The sequence below is a fragment of the Vombatus ursinus genome, unplaced genomic scaffold (assembly GCF_900497805.2).
Source record: "Vombatus ursinus unplaced genomic scaffold, bare-nosed wombat genome assembly UNPS02014924.1, whole genome shotgun sequence".
NCBI lineage: Eukaryota > Metazoa > Chordata > Mammalia > Diprotodontia > Vombatidae > Vombatus > Vombatus ursinus.
The window spans coordinates 2,798,103-2,816,789 of NW_020954702.1; the positions used below are offsets into that span (position 1 = coordinate 2,798,103).

Below are 18,687 nucleotides of genomic sequence, written 5' to 3' on the forward strand. Positions count from 1 at the left end.
TGTGTGTGTGTGTGTGTGTGTGTGTGTGTGTGTGTGTGTGTGTGTGTATGACTTCCTTTATGTATAGGAGAAGAAAGAAAACTAAGAAGCAGCTATTCCTTAGCACACATTTCTTTTTCAACTGGGGCAAGCACATCTTCCTCATTGACCTAAGAAATACTGCCTCTTTATACTCTGAAATTCTCCTCTTCCCAGTCCATTGCAACTACATATAGAATGACTGACACCAATTCCCCAATCTCGTCTATTTATATATCTGATAACAAAAGGCGTGCATTTGTTTCTCTTTTGAATCTAAAAATACATCTTAATGTTTAATGATATGTACCTCTTCCATTATTTTTTTCAGTGTATTTTAAATCACCTTATTTTCTACAACCTTATACTTCTGTCAGATTGATTTCTTTTTATCATGTTCTCCAGTGGCTTCAGTGCAGGTTAAAAAATGCTTACAAGCTTTTCTTTTTCTTTTTTAAAAAATTGTCTTTGTTCCCTTTTGCTCCTACCTTGTCACCATTAAGATTAAGGATTACATATAACTTTCCCTGTTTTTTCTCTATTTGCAGTTACATTCTTTGATCTATGGAGAGATTTACTGGTGACTTATTGGCAGAGCACTTAATACTAGTCAGCCAATATGTGGTTATTGCTTTAATAGGAATATTCCTTTGGAGATAACAGTGTAAATACTGTTTTAATTATTAAGCTAACATGGTATGTAGCTATGACCTGCCTTTTAGAGTGCATGATAAAAAGACGCATAATTATGATAGCTAAAATTTATATACAACTTTAAAATGCAAGGCATTTTACTTATCTCATTTGATCTTCACAACAACTGTGTGAAATGGGTACTATTATTATCATCACCACTTTGTGTATGTAACACCCCATCATGTAGATCATGTATGTGTTCTTGAAAATTTATAAAAGTTGTTTGGAAACTAATTTTACTAGTGAAATGATCATATTTTATCAATGTTTGAAATTTAAAATGATAGGCATTAACAAAAACATAGAGGATTATATAAAAAAATTCATAATTTAATTTATTTTTATGACAAATATATTTATGTAAACAATTGAAAGTATGCTATATGTAAAGCATTTTCCTCCTGTTATATTAATAAGTTTTTTGATTTTATTCAACTGAGTGTGTGTGTGTGTGTGTGTGTGTGTGTAAAGCTTTCCAGTTTTGATTGTTGGGTGAGAGATTTGAAGGGAGCCAAGCTTCTCACATACCCCACCAGAAACATTAGTAGGAATAATAAGATATAGGAAAATGGATTTAAAAAAAACAGAAACCAGTAGATAGAAAATGAGTAAAAAGCAAAGTCCTACTACAGGAGCATCTAAAATAGTTGGCAATGCTAGTGGCAATGCAAATGTGGAAAAAAAAAGATTTTTCCTGTAGGATAATCTCATAAATTATGTATTTAAAGAAATTAAGCAAGAATTACTACTAGTAAAGGAAATAAAATAAGAAGGACAATAAGACCTTCAAATAAAGTCATTTTTTCCTGTAGGATAATCTAATAAATTATATATTTAAAGAAATTAAGCAAGAATTACTACAATAAGACCTTCAAATAAGGTCATTTTTTCCTGTAGGATAATCTAATAAATTACATATTTAAAGAAATTAAGCAAGAATTACTACTAGTAAAGGAAATAAAATAAGAAGGACAATAAGACCTTCAAATAAAGTCAGCTTATTCTCTGATGCTTTGTGCATTCAGTGTAAAGGTGGGGAAAGGTGAAGATGCAGGGAAATACATGGGAAATGAGAGAGGTCAAAGGTTCTATATTATATAGAAGTATTATGAAAACCTTATTAAAAAAATGTTAGGCACTGGACCTCGCAATAAAATTGACCATCTTTAAATAGGCAGGAAAAAATTTGTGGAAGTTGTCCCTGGGTCAGTTGTTTAAATAGTCATATCATCAATTCATCAGAGCAAAGAAGAAAATTTATAATAAACAAGAAAGCATAGGAATGAGGAAAAAAGAAATGGTGCACAATTAATATATAACACAGGATTATTAAAAATATGCCATTGAAAATGGAAAACTGGGAATTGGACAACAGAAGAAATGTAATGCTGACTGTAATATTTTCATGGAGAAGTTAAACCAATGCAAAATAATTGCTTATAGTAAGTTGAAAATGCCTTAGTAAATATTTAACTTTGCTGCCAAATAGAAAGTGATGTCTTGCAAAGGCAACAGTTCAGAAATATATACTTGTCTGTAAAGTCTTACACAAAAGAATGATAGAGTATCTGTCTTAATGATTATCTGTCTTAAACCAGAGAGACGTATTGGAGGGTAAAACCAATCTTTCCTCTGCATCCCCCCCTCCCAAAAAAAAGCTTGGCAAGATACTTATCTAAGGAAAATCATCCCAAGGACATCCATGGATGAAAACATATAAAGCATTATGAAAAGAAGAAAAATGGAAAGTATCTGCAAAAATCATGACAACAAATTGTTCTCTTCATCAAGAATAGTGAAACCCCCACACTTGAAGCCTATACATCACAGTCCCTGAATTGTTTACTTCTACAAAGTAGAAATAGCACAAAAGAGAACAAAGATTGAAACAGTAGCAGGATTGAACCAAGTGTATGTAGAGGCCATCTCTGCGGGAGTTGATGTTATTGTCAGGTAATTGAGGACCTGAGTATAAGGTAGGAAGAACATTGAGGAAATGATTTAAAAGGAGAAGTTACTAAAGGAGTGGAAAAAAATCTGAGACTTTATTGATACAAAAAAAAAGGTTACTGAGAAAATAACTTCTATGACTATTGTCACATCTGTAAAAACAAAAAAAAATTTGAGGACCAAAATTGATACACAAATTGAGAGCATCCTTGACGAAGCTATCACTAACAGACAAGGAGGCCTTCATTGATAGTCAGCAATGGACCATAGTTATTTCAATCATAACTGACTGAAAAATGTAGAGAATATAAAATCCCACTGTACTTAGCATTTGTTGATTACAAAGCAGAATTTTATTAGGCAGAGCCTTATGGGCTGTTTTACAAGGTTGCTCCTCTCTGTGTACTGAGATCATTTAATATGTAATAACAATATGTAATATTGCAATATGTAATAACAAAAATAACCTCATTTAATCGCCTGCTTATAATAACTGTCAGGTGTGGCTTAAAATGGGGATATATATGCTCATGAAAAGTATTTTGCTACTGTGAAGGAGGAGATCCAGGTCAGAGTCCAGACTGAGGAGGGATTTTCTGTTGATGACAAGGCCATAAAGATTCACCTCATGGCATCTTACATTGTGTTGACTGCATCAATCCAAGACATTACAGAGCTTCCTGGAAGAGATATGTAATTATGCAAAAGAGTTTGACCTGTCAATTCACATAGAAGAAAAAAAAAAAACAAATGAATGAGGAATATTGCCCAGATTTCAACATGCATTGAAATGCACACCCTGTAACAATTGTCCAACAAATCTGGGACAGACAATTCACATATACGCATGTAATATGTACTCACAATTTAAAAAGAGTAGAAAAGCGAGCCGAGTTGCTTTTTGGTAACTTACAGGGCACTTTTTACTGACTTATTTTATTTTGTATTAACCTTTTTGTGAAACTATAATAGCTAAGGTTCATCTATATATCTATATCTAGTTTTCAATGTTCATTTCTATAAGATTTTGAGTTCGAAATTTTCTCCCCCTCCCTTCCCTCTCCCTCCCCAAGATGGCAGCTCATCTTTTTAATATAATTATTTTGCTAGTGTTGCAGCGTGGAAGCAAAACCTAGACAATCATTGCCAGTCAAAAAGTTAGACAAACGTTTTGTAGATGGCAAAGGAAAGGCATTGGGGATGAGCAGGATATAAAATGAGAAATTCCAAACAGCCAAAGAGGATAGGTGGACTGGGTGCTCCACTAGTAGTCTCACAATTGTAGGAGGAAGTGAGGAAGGCCTCTAGTATGTTTCACCCTTTGGTGAATTTGGGAGGTTATGAATGAGGGTTACACAGGATAGGTAGGCATAAATGATTTGCTATATTAGTAATTAGAATAAACTCCCATGAGATCAAAGATTCACGCGAGTAAAGTAATCAGACGGTCAATTTAGAGTAGTACACAGAGGGCCAATGGTATAGCCAGGAAAACCTGGGTTTAAGCCACCCTTTTGTCTTTTTAGGATGAGACTGTGGCCAAATCATTTAATTTCTCAGTGCCCCCCCCCCAACCAGTTGTCTAAGACTAAATTGCACATTTTCCATTAGATAAATGGACAAAATATATGAAAAGATAGTTTCTTAAGCTATCAATAACTATGTGAAATGCTTCAAATGACTAATAATTAGAGAAATGCAAATTGAAATGAGTTTATATCTCACTCCCAGAAGATTGACAAAGATGATAAAAACATAAATGGTTGCTACTGGAGGAGCAACCGAAAACAGGCACACTAATATAATGTTGATAGTAGTGTAGTGGGCTAAGAATCAGATGTGAAATACCATCCTCCTACTCCCATAATAGTCAATAGCTGATAAACATTTATTAAGCATCTAGTCAGGCATTGTGCAAATACCAGTGCAATACTAACAGGGACTGCTGGAAGCAAGGACATTGTGGTGTAGACATGGGGCAGGTGGACTTACCTTTGCTCCCAGGTAAATTGATTCAGGACCCAAATGTAGCCCCTTTGGGCAAGAGGAATATAAAAGCAGTTTTTTAGACATTGGTAGGGAATTCTAGAGAAACCAGGGAATCAGAATCTCTTTGCTGACTGCTTTTTAAACCTTTTTTTGTGTTTCATTTGTTTTTGTCTTCCGGACTGCTTCTAAACCACCTTGGGAATTACTTCTACCTGATGTTAGTAGAATATGATTTTAATTAAAGTAACCTTTCCTTCAGATCTCTTGTTCTGAGTGGTCTGTTGTACCAGATTCTGAATAGTGACTCAGAAAGGCTGTGAAATTCATCTAGTTATTTTGGAAAGAAATCTGGCACCACACCCAAAAAGTGATTAAAGGTGACTTTGACCCAGCAATACCACTTAAAAGTCATGGCATCACCTTCCTCATGTCACAGTCCTCTCTGAGAACAAAGGACAAATGACAAATACCCCAAGGAGATCAAAGAAAGAAGAAAAGGACTCATTTGTACAAAAAGTTTATGACAACATTTTTTTTTTTAACAAAGACCAGAAACTAAGCATTTCCTGTCAGTTAGGAAATGGTTTAACAAATAATGGTATATGAACATAATGGAATATTATTTTACTTTAAGAAATGATGAAATTAATGGTTCCAGAAAAACTTCAGAAGACCTGTTTGAACTGATGCAGAATGAAGTAAGCAAGCAAAAACAGAATAGATTGCATGATAACATTATAAAGAAAACCACTTTGAAAAACTTTAACTTTTTTTTCTTTTTTTTGGTGAGGCAATGGGGATTAAGTGACTTGATAAGGGTCTCACAGCTAGTAAATATAAAGTGTTTGAGGCTGGATTTGAACTCAGGTCTTCCTGATTCCAAGGCCAGAGTTATATCTATTGTGCCACCTAGTGCCTCCAAAAAACTTTAACTTTTTAATGCAATGACCAACCATGTTGCTAGAGTACTAATGATGAACTATGGTATTTTCTTCTTGACAGAAAGATGATGGAACAAAAGTGCTGATAAGACATATGTTTTTGTATGTTGCCAATGTAAGAATCTGTTTTGTTTTACTATGCATATTTTTGTAAGGTCTCTTCTCCCCCCATCCCTATTTGGATGGGTGGTAGGGAAAAGGGAATAAAGATAGGGTAGCAAAAAAAGAAAAAGTGGGTTATTGAAACAATCTTTTTTTTAAAATGCCCAGAAAATAACAGGAAGCCCAGAAAAAATCATAGACAACTAGAACAACTTCAAAAATTATATTTTGAAATTATTATTTATGTTTAAAGTATCAAGATGTACATAATAAGTATCTATAGTTTCACTGCTGTTGTCTTTTTCTGTTAAATTATGTATGTGGAAATGCCCATTTTATTTGGTGCTTGTTAAGTTCACAATTTTAAGAAAAAGACTAAATTATAGACAATTTGGTGGTTTGCATTGGTAGAAGATGTGTCCACACTTGGGAGTTCCTTCTACCAATAAAATCACAAATGCAGACTCTTCTCCCCTAACTCCACTCCCCCCCAAAAAAGAATAGAGAATTTAAAACCTAAATGAAAAAAGAACAAATAGGAAGTAGCTTAAACAAATTTAAAATAAAAAAATTAAAGCTTTTCTCCCCCAAATCAAGAAGAAATAATGAAGAAAATTGCTAGCATGCGGTTTATAATAATAATAAAAAAAAAGACTTGGAGAAATCACTAAAATCAACCAATAAAAGGCTTCTCACTAAATGTAGGAAATACAGATTTACTAGAAATATAGGATCAGAAAAATCACTAAAATATTCAAAGAATTGGAAAAAATAGAATTGTGACAGTCTTGGAACATAGATCATAATGCTTTAATCTCAAGATAACTAATATTCTAGAAAATAAAAGAAAAAAGGAATCTGAATGGTATTCTTCAAGAAATTATCAAAGAATACTTCATAGAGTTTAAATAAGCAACAGAAAACAAATAGATTATTCCTTGATTCTGTGACACATTATAATTTTATTCCAGTTGTTATAATTAGTCAGGGGGAAAAAGTACACCAATTGCCTGAAGACAGAAATTACTTATTAGCTAATTAGTCGGGGTCATGGTAGATTTCTCAAGGAAAATAAAGGGATGGGCTGGAATGCAAAATTTTCTACCCGGAAAACTTCAGTTTTCCTAAAGAATGAAAGGTGCATATGTATACAAAATGATCAGAATTGCTTTAATTTCCATCATGTGACCAAAAGTGGCTGTTGAGCGCTGCAATAGTCTGCTGATGAGTCTGCCTGCACTAAGTCTTTCCTTACCCCCAATTCATTCCCCATTCAGCCACTAAAGTGATTTTCCTAAAACACTGGTCTGATCATGTCAGCTCCCCCCCCCCAAACTCCAGTGCCTCTTCTTACCTCCAGGAGCAAATACAAAATGCACTATTTGGCATTCAAAGGCCTTCATAGCCTAGCCCCCTCCTACCTTTGCAGACTTCTTATACTTTACTCCCCAGCACATACTCTTTGATCAAATGACACTGGTCTCCTGTGTGTGCCACAAAAACACTCCATCTATTTACTCCAGGCATTTTCTCTGGCTATCGACCATGCTTGGAATGCTGCTCTACCATCTCCCAACTACTGACCTCCCTGGCTTCCTTTAAGTTTCAACTAAAATTCTAGCCTCTACTGGAAGACTTCCTTAGCCCTTCTTAATTCTAGTACTTGCTTTCTTTTAATTATTTCCCATTTTTCATATGGCTTGTTTTGTGAACATTTGTTTTTTATTATAATTATATTTATATATATAATTATATTTAGATAATTATTTATAATCATTATAGTTTTAATTTAGATTATAAGCTCCTTGAAGACAGGGACTATTGTTTGCCTCTCTTTGTATCCCCAGTAGTTAGCACAGTACCTGGCATGTAGTGGGCATTTAATAAAAGTTTATTGAATTTAATTTAAATTGAGGTTGTAAATTGTCAGAATGTGAGAGCAATAAATAGGATCTAGTAATTCTGAGAAATGTGCATATTTGTAAATCTTATCTCTTAGAGGAAGAGAGGCAGAATGGGTTAGAAGAAGGAAGGAAATAGCATGGTACATTAAAAGGAATGCTGGATTTGAAGTTAGAGAACCAAATTTGAATCCTAGTTTTTCTTACTACCTAAATTGACTTTGGGCAAGTTACTAAAAAGCTATGATTCTATTTATTGACATGTTGGCAAAGGCAAGTTCAGATGATAAAAGCCTTCATATAATTGCTATGAGGGGCTGTACCATTAAAAATGCTCCATATAAAATAGAAAAAAGACAAAAGCCCAATTAGAGATCAATTGATAAGCATTTATTAAGCCTTTATGCTTGTTGACTGACTACCAGGGATTTTTCCAAGTGCTGGGGGTGCCAGAAAACTCAAACAAAAGGCAAAAAAGCAGTCTCTCCTCATAGGAACTTATATTTTAATGGGAGAGACATGTCCCTTTTCCAGTTGGCTCTCTTACCTCTAAGATAAAATGCAATCTCTTTCATCTAACAGTCCCAGGGCCTTGTTCACAATCTCCCTAAAAGATTCCTTCTTGTTCCTTTCCCCTTTCATTACACACACTTTATTCCAGCCAAACTGGGCTACTAGCTTTACAATTTATTTCCTAGCTCAGTATCTTTGCAAGGAGTATAGTATAATCCTATCTCTTCTCTGCCTCAAACAGTTCTTATCTTCTTTCAAGAATTTACTCAGATTCCACCTTCTGGTCTGGGAAGCTTTTCTGAACCCCCAGGCTGAATGTTCTCTTCCCTTTTTTTCCTAGAGTACCTTATCTAGATCCCTTTAACTTTGTTTCATGCTTTTCTATATGCATCCTGTACACAGATATTTAAGTGAAGCCAGGAACTGTCCTTAACCTTTTATAGCCAGTTGTTGTTATTCTTCCTCTTTCCCCTTTTCCTCTTCTTCTTCCTCTGGAATTACGTCTACTAATATAGATTGGGATGTGCTCTGTAATTCACAGTCTTCTAAGAATTACTTGGGACATGGAAAAGTTATTTACCCAGAGTCAAACCATCAGTATAAGTCAAAGGTGGGACTTGCAGGTAGGTCTTCCAGCCTCCAAACCCAGCTCTCTGTCTACTATGCCAAGTGGCCTTTCTCACCTAGCACTTGATAAATGTTAGAATGAATTTCACTTAGGCATAGGAGATAAGGTTGCTAAATGCCTTCCTGAAAGTTTGATGAAATCAAATCTTTATCAGCTCATTTTTCTATTTCTTCTTAAAGTGGATTACATTGATCTACTATTTCAATGAATATTAAAGATTCTGGTTAGAGCCATTTTACTATATAGCATGGATGTTGCTTTTTTGTTTTGTTAGAATTGGATGTATGGGTTTTTTTTTTTTATTGTTTAGGACAATTAAGGAATTTGCATTTTTTTCTCCCTTCTCTATTATTTAGGGGCCACCAGCATTTGGACCTTACTATGACAACCATGGTTATCAACTGGAAAACTATCCTCCAGGGCACATTGTGAATGCTAATGCTTATGTACCTTACCCAGCTCCATATTGCCCTTCAGCAGTGCCACAGTACATCCCAACAGTTCTTACTCATACTTCAACACCAGCAGCAGTCCATTTACAACCAATATCTTCATCTGGGATCGTGTTTGCTTCAAGTATTATCGATTTTACATTTTTTTCCCTAAATAAATGTGCCATTTAGTAATCTTTAGTTCATAGTCCTACCCTATCCCTGGAACCTTCTCTTACTATTAATTCCCCAACATGAGTCTTCTGTAGACTCTACCGTCTTATACTGTTTTCTCTGCTCCAAACCTTTGCTCATGCTGTTTCTGCTGTGTTCAAATCCTACTCACTCTGCAAGACCCAGATTTAATCTGACTTTTTTTCATAGTTCTTGAAATGATCAAGCTCATAGTGACCTCCTTCAAAGCTAAACTTCATAGCATTTATTTTCTAACACTCTATCAAATGCTGCTTCACTCTTACCGTACTTTCTCAGATGTGTATACCTCATCTCTCATAGCATTGCAAGCCTAGAAAGCAAGGCCTATGTATTACTTTACCTTGGTATCTTCCTTTTTTTTTCCTAGCACACTGTTATGTATATATTAGATCTATTAATATGGTATTAATGGATTGAATTTCTTTGTGAAGACTAACTGATACTGAAACATTCCAGTGATACCTTTCCAGGTTTGAACTGTTTTCTTGGAATCAGCATAGCTAACTGTCTTTGTGGTAGGTCACAGGATGGGTCTTTAAGAAAAGGTGATTTCTAAGGTTTAGACTGTGACCCTTTCATTCATTTTCTGTTATTTGAACTTTATTTTCAGTTTTTCTTCTGTCTTCATTTTTTTTATGTGTTCCCTACAGAATTCTCTCTGAACTACAAATTCCCTTCTTTCTGCCTTCCACCTTAATTCTCTGTTCCAGATTAAATATGCCTAGTTCTTTCAACCTATCTTATTATGGCATCAATTTGAGACCCTTCACCATCCTGGTTACCTTCCTTTGGATGTGTTCCGGTTTATCAGTGTTCTTAAAATGCGGTGATCAGAATTGAATACAGATCTCTAAGTACCATCTCCAGGCCAGAGACAACTATTCTCTCTCTATTTCTGGAAACTCTGCCTTTCCTAATATAGCCTAGGATTGCATTAACTTTTAGAGCAGCCATGTAAGAGTGCTGACACAAATTCAGCTTTCAACTAAAATCACTAGCATTTTTTTCCTGATAAACCAATATCCAGTCATACCTCCTGCATCTTGTACTTTGAAGTTGATTTTTTAAAATTGACTTTCTTTATTCCTATTAAATTGTATTATATTTGTTTTAGCCCAACATTCTAATCTTTTACCATATGGTTGTCCTATTGTATTGATTATCCCTAGTGGTTTTGTGTCACCTACAAATTTGATAAATATACCTCATATGCCTTTATCCAAATGTTAAACAGCACAGGGCATAGATTCTTGGAGGCACTCCACTGGAGGCATCCTTCCAAAAGGATTGATCTATCAGTCCATCAATCCATCCATCCATCCATCCAAAGATATCCAAAGGACATCTAACTACTTGGTTCTGGAAATTCAACCAGTTCCAAATCCACCTAATTGTGGATATGGATTATCTTTAAACCACATTTCCTTGTGTTTTCTACAGATAAAGCTTCAAAGACTTTATCAAGTGATAAGAATTACAATAACACTTGTAAAAAGCATATGCCCTTCTGTTGATTGTCAACATCATCATCTCCATGTGGGAAGAACAGAAAGCACATGTTATGTAGGATTATCTAGGTTTGTGTTCTTGAGAGCCTCCTATTTAACATTTGCCAGAAATGCTGAGAAGATTAATTTTGCCTAAAGTTAACTTTTACTAGGAAGGGTTGAGAGGTGATTTAGTAAAGGACTGATATTCTCTTCCCTTATATTCCGTTCACAGCCTCACCACTTCCTCTTTTATATTTTAGAGAATAAGAGTAAAGAAGGTTTTGCTCATTCCTCCAAGTAAATGAAGTCATAAAGAAGTGTTGGGTGATTTCTAGTTATATTCCATCTACTTACCATCACAAATAATAGCTGACATAGATAATACTTAAACCTTACAGATTGCTTACATTGTGTGGTTTTAATATCATCAAATCCTATCAGGTAGATACTATATAGGTACTATTTCTATTTTATAGATTAGAAAAGTTGAGGCTCTGAGAAATTAAATGGCTTGTCCATGGCCTGTCAGAGGTAGAATTTGAGCCACAATCTCTCTTTACCTTAAGTCCAGAACTCTTTCTGCTATACTACTGCATGGGTAAATGTGACCTTGGATAAGTCACTTTGCTTATCTCATCGTTAGTGTCCTCATTATAAAATCAGAAGCTTGGACATATTTATGTAATTCCTTCTAGCTCCAATATTGGATTGCTTCTGGTGCTTCTGCTATCTTGGTTTGTATTTCTACTTTCCTTTGAGTTTTGGGTGAAAATATGTTCTTTAGTTCCAAAGAAAAGTGTGAGCTGCTTTTGAAGTATTATAACTCTCTGAAGTCTCTGTTTTATCATTAAAACAGAGATAATACTTATACTATCTAATTTGCAGGATTGTTATAAGTACAGTGCCCTGTAAACTTAAGATATTCTTAAGAGTGAATCATAGTTTATAGTACTATAATCGTAGTGAATTGTAGTATACAGTACACATAGTACTATGAGTAGGAGATTAATTTTCCAAGAGGAACAAACATAATGGCTCACATTTCTATTGTTTTAGCTTCCTCATAACAACCCAATGAGATAATACTCTATTATTATTATCCTCTTTCATATTAGGAAATGTTATTCAGAGAAATTATGACTTGCCCAGAATGACATAAATAATAGGAAATGGATCCCAGAATGCAACCTAAATCTTCAGAATCTGAAATCAGTCCTCTTTTTTTTTTTTAATTTTGAGGCAATTGGGGTTAAGTGACTTGCCCAGGTATACACAGCTATCAAGTGTCTAAGGACACATTTGAACTCTTCCTTATTCCAGGCTGGAAGCTTTATCCACTGTGCCACCTACCTGCAGTCTCTCGCTCTCCCTTCCTCTCTTCCTTTATCCCCCTCTTCTTTCCTCTCTCCCCACCCTTTCCTATTGATTCATGGACCAAACTTTAAAATCAGAATTATAGAGGCATGGAATATTAGAATTAGAACAGAAATTATATGGTCCAACTCCTTTATTTTTGTTGAACATGAAACTGATATCCAGAGAGAATAAAAATGATATTACTAATACTTAATGCTCAGATGTGAGAATATCACTTGATACCCTAAGTGGCTATATATTGTGAGCTTTTTATTGTTATAATATTTAGAATCTAGGTAAAAATTCTTGGTTCAATTTTCTTTCTCCTGCATGTTGTTGCTTTTACCAATCATTTCTTGAGTAAATGTTGGTAAGTTGATTTGTTTGTTTCTGCCTTGGGCTTATTTCTGTATGGTCGTTGTAATATTCACCTAGTACTCAATTTTCCTAAAAATACATGTATTTTCTTATTTATGTTCTTGCTTAATAATAGTTTATCATTCTAGTATAGTAACTTTTTCTTTTTTTAGAGTATTTGTAATCTCATCCATTTTGCTTTTTAGGGGGTCTCTTTAATGCAACATATCTAGTCACTTATTTATAAGAGTTTAGTTCTGTTAGCTTTGAGGAAAGGTCTTAGCTTAGGTTATCTATGGGTGAAATCCATAGCATGAGAAGGTTTGGATGGATTAGGATCTGTAACCATATAGATTATACCCACAGTAATGAGATCATGGATCTATTGAAGTAGTTTTAATAATCTCTCTTTGCTTCTTACTCTTCACACAAATAAAGCATGAACTATAATTCTTTTACTAATGATGTGCATAGGCAAGTGTGAAGGTGTGTATCCAGGTAATTTTTTTTTAATCTTTTTTTTTTTTTTTTTGGTTAGCAATGGGGTTAAGTTACTTGCCTATGGTCAGATAGCTAGTAAGCATTATGTGTCTGAAACTGGATTTGAACTTGGGTCCTCCTGAATCCAGGGCTGGTGCTCTATCAACTGCACCACCTAGCTGCCCCCCCCTTTTTTAATTCTTAAGACACATTTTAACAAAAATAGGAGCTTTTGAAAGTTAGTATATTTTTAATAAGTTATAACATGTGGGGAGCTGGGTTTATGATAGTCTGGTTTTGTTTTATGCTTTTCTTTTCCCACCTTATTCTAGAGGCTAAGAAAATCGTATGTGTTGTCATTAGCATTGGAATAATACTAATTGGTGCTGTGATTGCAGCTATCTTTCTTTGGAAGTTTGGTAAGTGCATTTCCCCTAATTTTTATAATGAAAACAAATGTTTTTAATGTATCTTGTGTGTTCCAAGCTCATTGTTAAAATTTTGCGGATTCTTGGACTGTGTTACCATTTATTAGGGGATGGCTGAACAAATTGTGGTAAAAGAAGATATTAGAATATTGCTGGATCTTTAGGAATAATATATGAATGAGCAAAATAGTCTCAGTGCCTGAGACAACTTGCCTAAGACTAAATCTTGTAAAGCAGATGTGGATTTACATTGGTAGAGGAAGTTCATCATTGAAAAAGCCCTACACTGATGTAATCATAGGTCTGTACTCCCCTAAAAGCTGTTGTAAAAGTGATGAATAGAAATATGGAATGTTGTAGAAATACAGAAATTGAGTGAAATGGTATAGAATAAAGAAGATAACACCCAAAGAATTACTGTAGCTATCTAAGTTAATACTGCAATAAATATCAAACAGCAACCAAACTCAGATCATACACAATGGACAACATTGGTACCATAGTGTAAAGAGAAAGAGATGAAGGGAAAAGAATTTCTACTTAATTCGGCATTATCTTTTTTTTTTAAATAAAGGTTAAGAGGTATAGCAACAAGTAGAGATAGTTCTTTTTACTTGAATGTAGGATAACTTTATAAAACTTTAATACTATAAATAATAGAGATTCAAAAACAATATTCAAGAGGTAGTAGTGGGACATTTTAAACAAAATTTTGTTTCCCTTGCACCTCACATAGTACTTGGCACATGCTAGGCACTTAATAAATGTTTGTTGATTGATTGAATATATATTTGGGTTAGTTTATTTGCAAATTTTGGGGATATGATTTATATAAAAATGAAATTTATCAATTAAGAAAATGATTAGGTAAATAAAAATTACTTTTCTTTCTCCTCTTTGTACTATTGTGGCTCTTTAAAAACAACTAGCTGTAAAGAATCCAGGCATTTTTCCCTTACTATAAACTAGAAACTGATCAATAAACATGAACAGTTCCATGTATAAAGGCTAGAAACGACAGATTCTTCATTAAACTGAAATCTACTGTAAATAGTTTGTTCCTTTAAATTTATATTAAATTATATATGGTAATACTAATGTTGGCTGATTGTCTTTCTCCCTACCTCCTTACTCTCCTCAATTCTCTACTTGTCTGTTTTGTGTATTTTAAAAATTGTGTATTGATGCTCTTTTCTTTCCCATCTTCCTTTTAGAATTTTTTGGTAGCACTGTCACTACCTTTCAACTCTTTTCCCAAACTCTTTTCCCCTTTACTAAAACATTCTCTTATCACAAAAGTATAGTAAAGTTAAACAAATTTGTGTTGTAATGGTTGTGTCTTGAAATATATATATATATGTGTGTATGTATATACATATACATATACATATACATATATACACATATACATACAAACATATGTTTCCAACAAGAAGTGGTGGTGTGTTTCATCTGGAGTTGTGATTTGTTATTCATTGTATTGATCAGTGTTCTCTTAGGTCTTTAAAGTTGTTTAACTTTATAGTGTTGTAGTCCTTGTATAAATAGTTCTCCTAGTTCTACATTTTACTTGGCATAATTTTATACAAGTTTTCCCATGTTTCTTTGACTGCATCCCTTTGGTTATTTCTTACAGCTCAATAATGTTACATTTGTTCAGCCATTCCTCAGTTGATGGATGCTCACTGTAATTCTAGTTCTTTGCTACAACCAAAAATGTTGCTGTAAATATGTTGATACATATAAGTCCTTTTTGTCTTTTTTTTTTTTAAACCTCTTTAGTGTACATAGGTGGTGGTGAAGTAAATGGCACAAAGAATGAATGGTGTAGAGTTTTTCTTATAATTCAGAATTGCTTTCCAGGATAGTTGGACCAATTCACAGCCTCATCGATGTACTACTGGTATGCCTGTTTTCCAGTAGCCTCTGCAACATTTTGTCATTTCTCTCCTTTGTCGTCTTTGCAATGTGATTATTATGATTATTATAATTATGTTATCCCAGAGTTGTTTTAATGTGCATTTCTCTAATTATTAGTAATTTAGAGTTGTTGCTTTTTCACATGGCTGTTGATATCTTATGCTTTTTTTCCTTGATAACTTCATCTTCATAGCTTCCAGGCATTTGTTTTTTGGGGATTAGCTCTTGTTCTTATAAAATAGCTATTTATATATCTTGGATATGAGACCTTTATCAAATAAACTTGCTACAAAGACTTTTTTTTTGCCAGTTAACTGTTTCCCTTCTAATTTTAGCTATATATCTTCATTTTGTATAAATACTTTAATTTTATAGAGTCAAAATTATTTATTTTTTCTGCTGTGATCTTCTGTCATGAATTGCTCAAGAACTCTTCCTCTATCCATTGTTGTGAATGGTACACATTATTCTCCTTTGATTTTTTTATGTTATGACCTTTTACTTTTAGGTTATATATCTTTTTGGAGCTTATTGTGGGATATGGTGAGAGATGTTGATCTAATCCTAATTTCTTCCAGACTATTTTCTACCATTTTCCAGTTTTTCCATCATTTTATGTCCTTAAATTACTAGTTTGTGATCTTGGGTTTATTAAACACTGCTGTTTTAGTGCTTTCTGGATTTTGTGTTCCAAATCTGTTCCACTGATCAATTTTTTTTTAACCAGTACCAAAAAGTTTTTGATTACTACTTTTTGGTCTAGTTTTAGATCTGAAATTGCTAATATTCATTTGTTCCTGTGGGATATACATATTTGGCTTGGCATTGAATCTGTAAATTAATGTAGGTAGTATCATTTTTATTATGTTAATGTGGCTTAAACATGAGCATTTAACATCTTTTCAATTTAGGTCTCTTTCTACAGAAGAGAGTTTTGTACTTATTTCTGTGTGCCTCTTGATAAATGTACATTTAAATATTGTATGTATTCTTTAATCATTTTGAATGGAATTTCTTTTTTTGTTGTGTTTTGTTGTGTAATGTACACAAAAGCTGATAATTTGTGGATTTACTTATCCTGCTTTTTCAAAGTTATTGCTATTTCTAAATTTTAATTTTATTATTTTTTCCTTATTAAAAAGCATTTATTTTCTTTCCCTTTTCCACTCCCCCTGCAATGAACAATTAAAAATAAAGAATATTCTCATAACAAATAGTGTATGGTCAAAACAAATTCCCACAATTGCTACACATTCCCACAAGTCCTATTTTATTCTGCATTCTAAGTCCATCATTTCTCTGGAAAAATATAGGTCTAGTGCTTCATCTTCCATCTTCTGGAATTTAGGTTTGTCGTTGCATTGGTTAGAATTCTAAAGTCTTTTGAAGTTGTTCATAATGTTGTTTTGATAGTATAAATTGTTCTCCTAGTTATGCTTACTTTATTTCACATAAGTTCATAAATTTCTTCTAGTTTCTTTTGAAACTATTTTATCAGTTCATTCACACAAACAAAAATTCTATCACCTTCATATACCATAATTTGTTTAGCTGTTCCTCAATAGGTGAGCACATTCTTCTTTTCTTATTTTGGCCACTACAAAACGAGCTGCTATAAATATTTTTGTAGATATGGGTACTTTTCTTATTTCTTTGATCTCCTCAGAGTATAGGTCTTCTGAGTCATATGGTATGTACAGTTTAGTGCCTTTTGGAGCATGGTTCCCAAATTGTTTTCCAAAATGACTGGGTCAATTCGATATTTAGCCAAAAGTACCCTTTCACAAAATTCCTCTAAAAATTATAATTTTCTCTTTTTGTCATCTTTGTCATTCTGGATGTGGGGTGGAACTTCAGAGTTATTTGCATTTGCATTTCTCTGATTATTAGTGATTTGGAGAAATTTTTCATGCGGTTGTTGTGACAGTATCTATCTGGGTGACAAGATCTATCAGGTTTCCTCCCTCAACAGGGATGCAATAGGGATAAGCTTTCCCTAAAAGGAAGCAAAACTGTCACTGGATTTTGTTTGGCCCCTGTCTCCTTTGACACAGATTCGAGACAATCTAAGAGCGTAGAAAGTCCCATCCACCTGCAGTCATTGCCACTCTGATTTGATGGACGTCTGAAAACCACAAGAGTCACCATACCCTTCTCTGTTAACTAGATGAATTTCTATATGGAGAATGATGTATCTCTAGAAACTAAGGGCCACTCTATCCTTATTGCATATACTTACCATGTTAGGGAAAGTTAACCTTTTGTTAACTAACTGTTCATTGACTTATGAGTGTCTCATTTCATGCTTACCCTTAACATTTGGTATAGCTGGTAATTGGAACAAGATGAGACGTTCTCATGGATCACATTGTGATTGAGCTGGGGGAATAACATTGCAAATACAGAGGGTCAGATGAATAGGTGGTCAGGTACTGCATGGTGGTATTAGGTCACATGATCATATATAGGAAGTCCCCTTGATGGGATAGGAAGCAAGCTGTTGCTCTCTGAGCAGTTAGCTCAGTGGCTTCTGGAGGAGACTCCTTGAGAGGGTAAAGAAAGTGCCAAGTCCTGCATTCTCTTGTTATTGAGCATCCAGCAGAAGTTGGACAGTTAACATAATAGGACTAAAATTTAGCTAGGTTAGTTTATTAAGCAATTAGAGACAGAGATCTCAGCTTTAAGGCAATGTGCAATGAAAGTTGAGGAGCGGCTAATGAAACTGACTTTGTAAGTAAGCTGATATTTCCTGATAGGGCTAGGGATCTCAGACCCTGAGGTTCTGGTTCTAGAAGTTCCAGTACCATTGCATCTCACTGAGACAGGAAAACAAGAGAGGACGTGAGCAAAAGACTTGGACACTCTCAGTGTGACTACAAGCCTTAGAATAATTTTATTACTGCTCTGGGGAGGAGGATGCTTCCATGAGCTGAGGGAACAGGCGGTGGGTAGGCCTTCACTAAAGAATTGGCAGATGGCATGAAAAGTTCAAATAGAGACCTGATGAGTCGTTGAGGCAATTACTCCTGATTGTGTGATGTTAACTGAGTCAATGCTGAAAGTCTCTCTTGGGAGGATTTCCATAGGCTGGCAGGAAAGCTATCTGAGGGTTCATTGCTACAGAATGAATTGCATTTATTAGAATCTCTAGACAGGGCCCACCTTTTCTTCCTTTTTTAGGTGGCAGGCCCCATAATGATGAATGACTGTCACAGCTACCTCCCATGGGGAGCTGATATGGGAGGGGCCAAAGTACCTAAAGGAAGTGAGT

At 34.3% G+C, this 18,687-nt stretch overlaps 1 protein-coding gene across 4 annotated transcripts in view; it reads left to right on the plus strand.

Annotated features, from left to right (window-relative positions):
• TMPRSS2 (transmembrane serine protease 2) overlaps nt 1-18,687 on the plus strand; it is a 112,090-nt gene that overhangs the window by 31,722 nt on the left and 61,681 nt on the right. For all 4 annotated transcript variants that reach the window (XR_003567462.1, XM_027843625.1, XM_027843626.1 and 1 more), the window contains exons 3-4: nt 9,095-9,314; nt 13,401-13,487. Coding sequence is in view for 3 of the 4 variants with exons in the window: in XM_027843625.1 (XP_027699426.1) it covers nt 9,095-9,314; nt 13,401-13,487 (307 nt within the window). In the remaining variant the exon portion in view is untranslated. The remainder of the gene's footprint in view (nt 1-9,094; nt 9,315-13,400; nt 13,488-18,687) is intronic.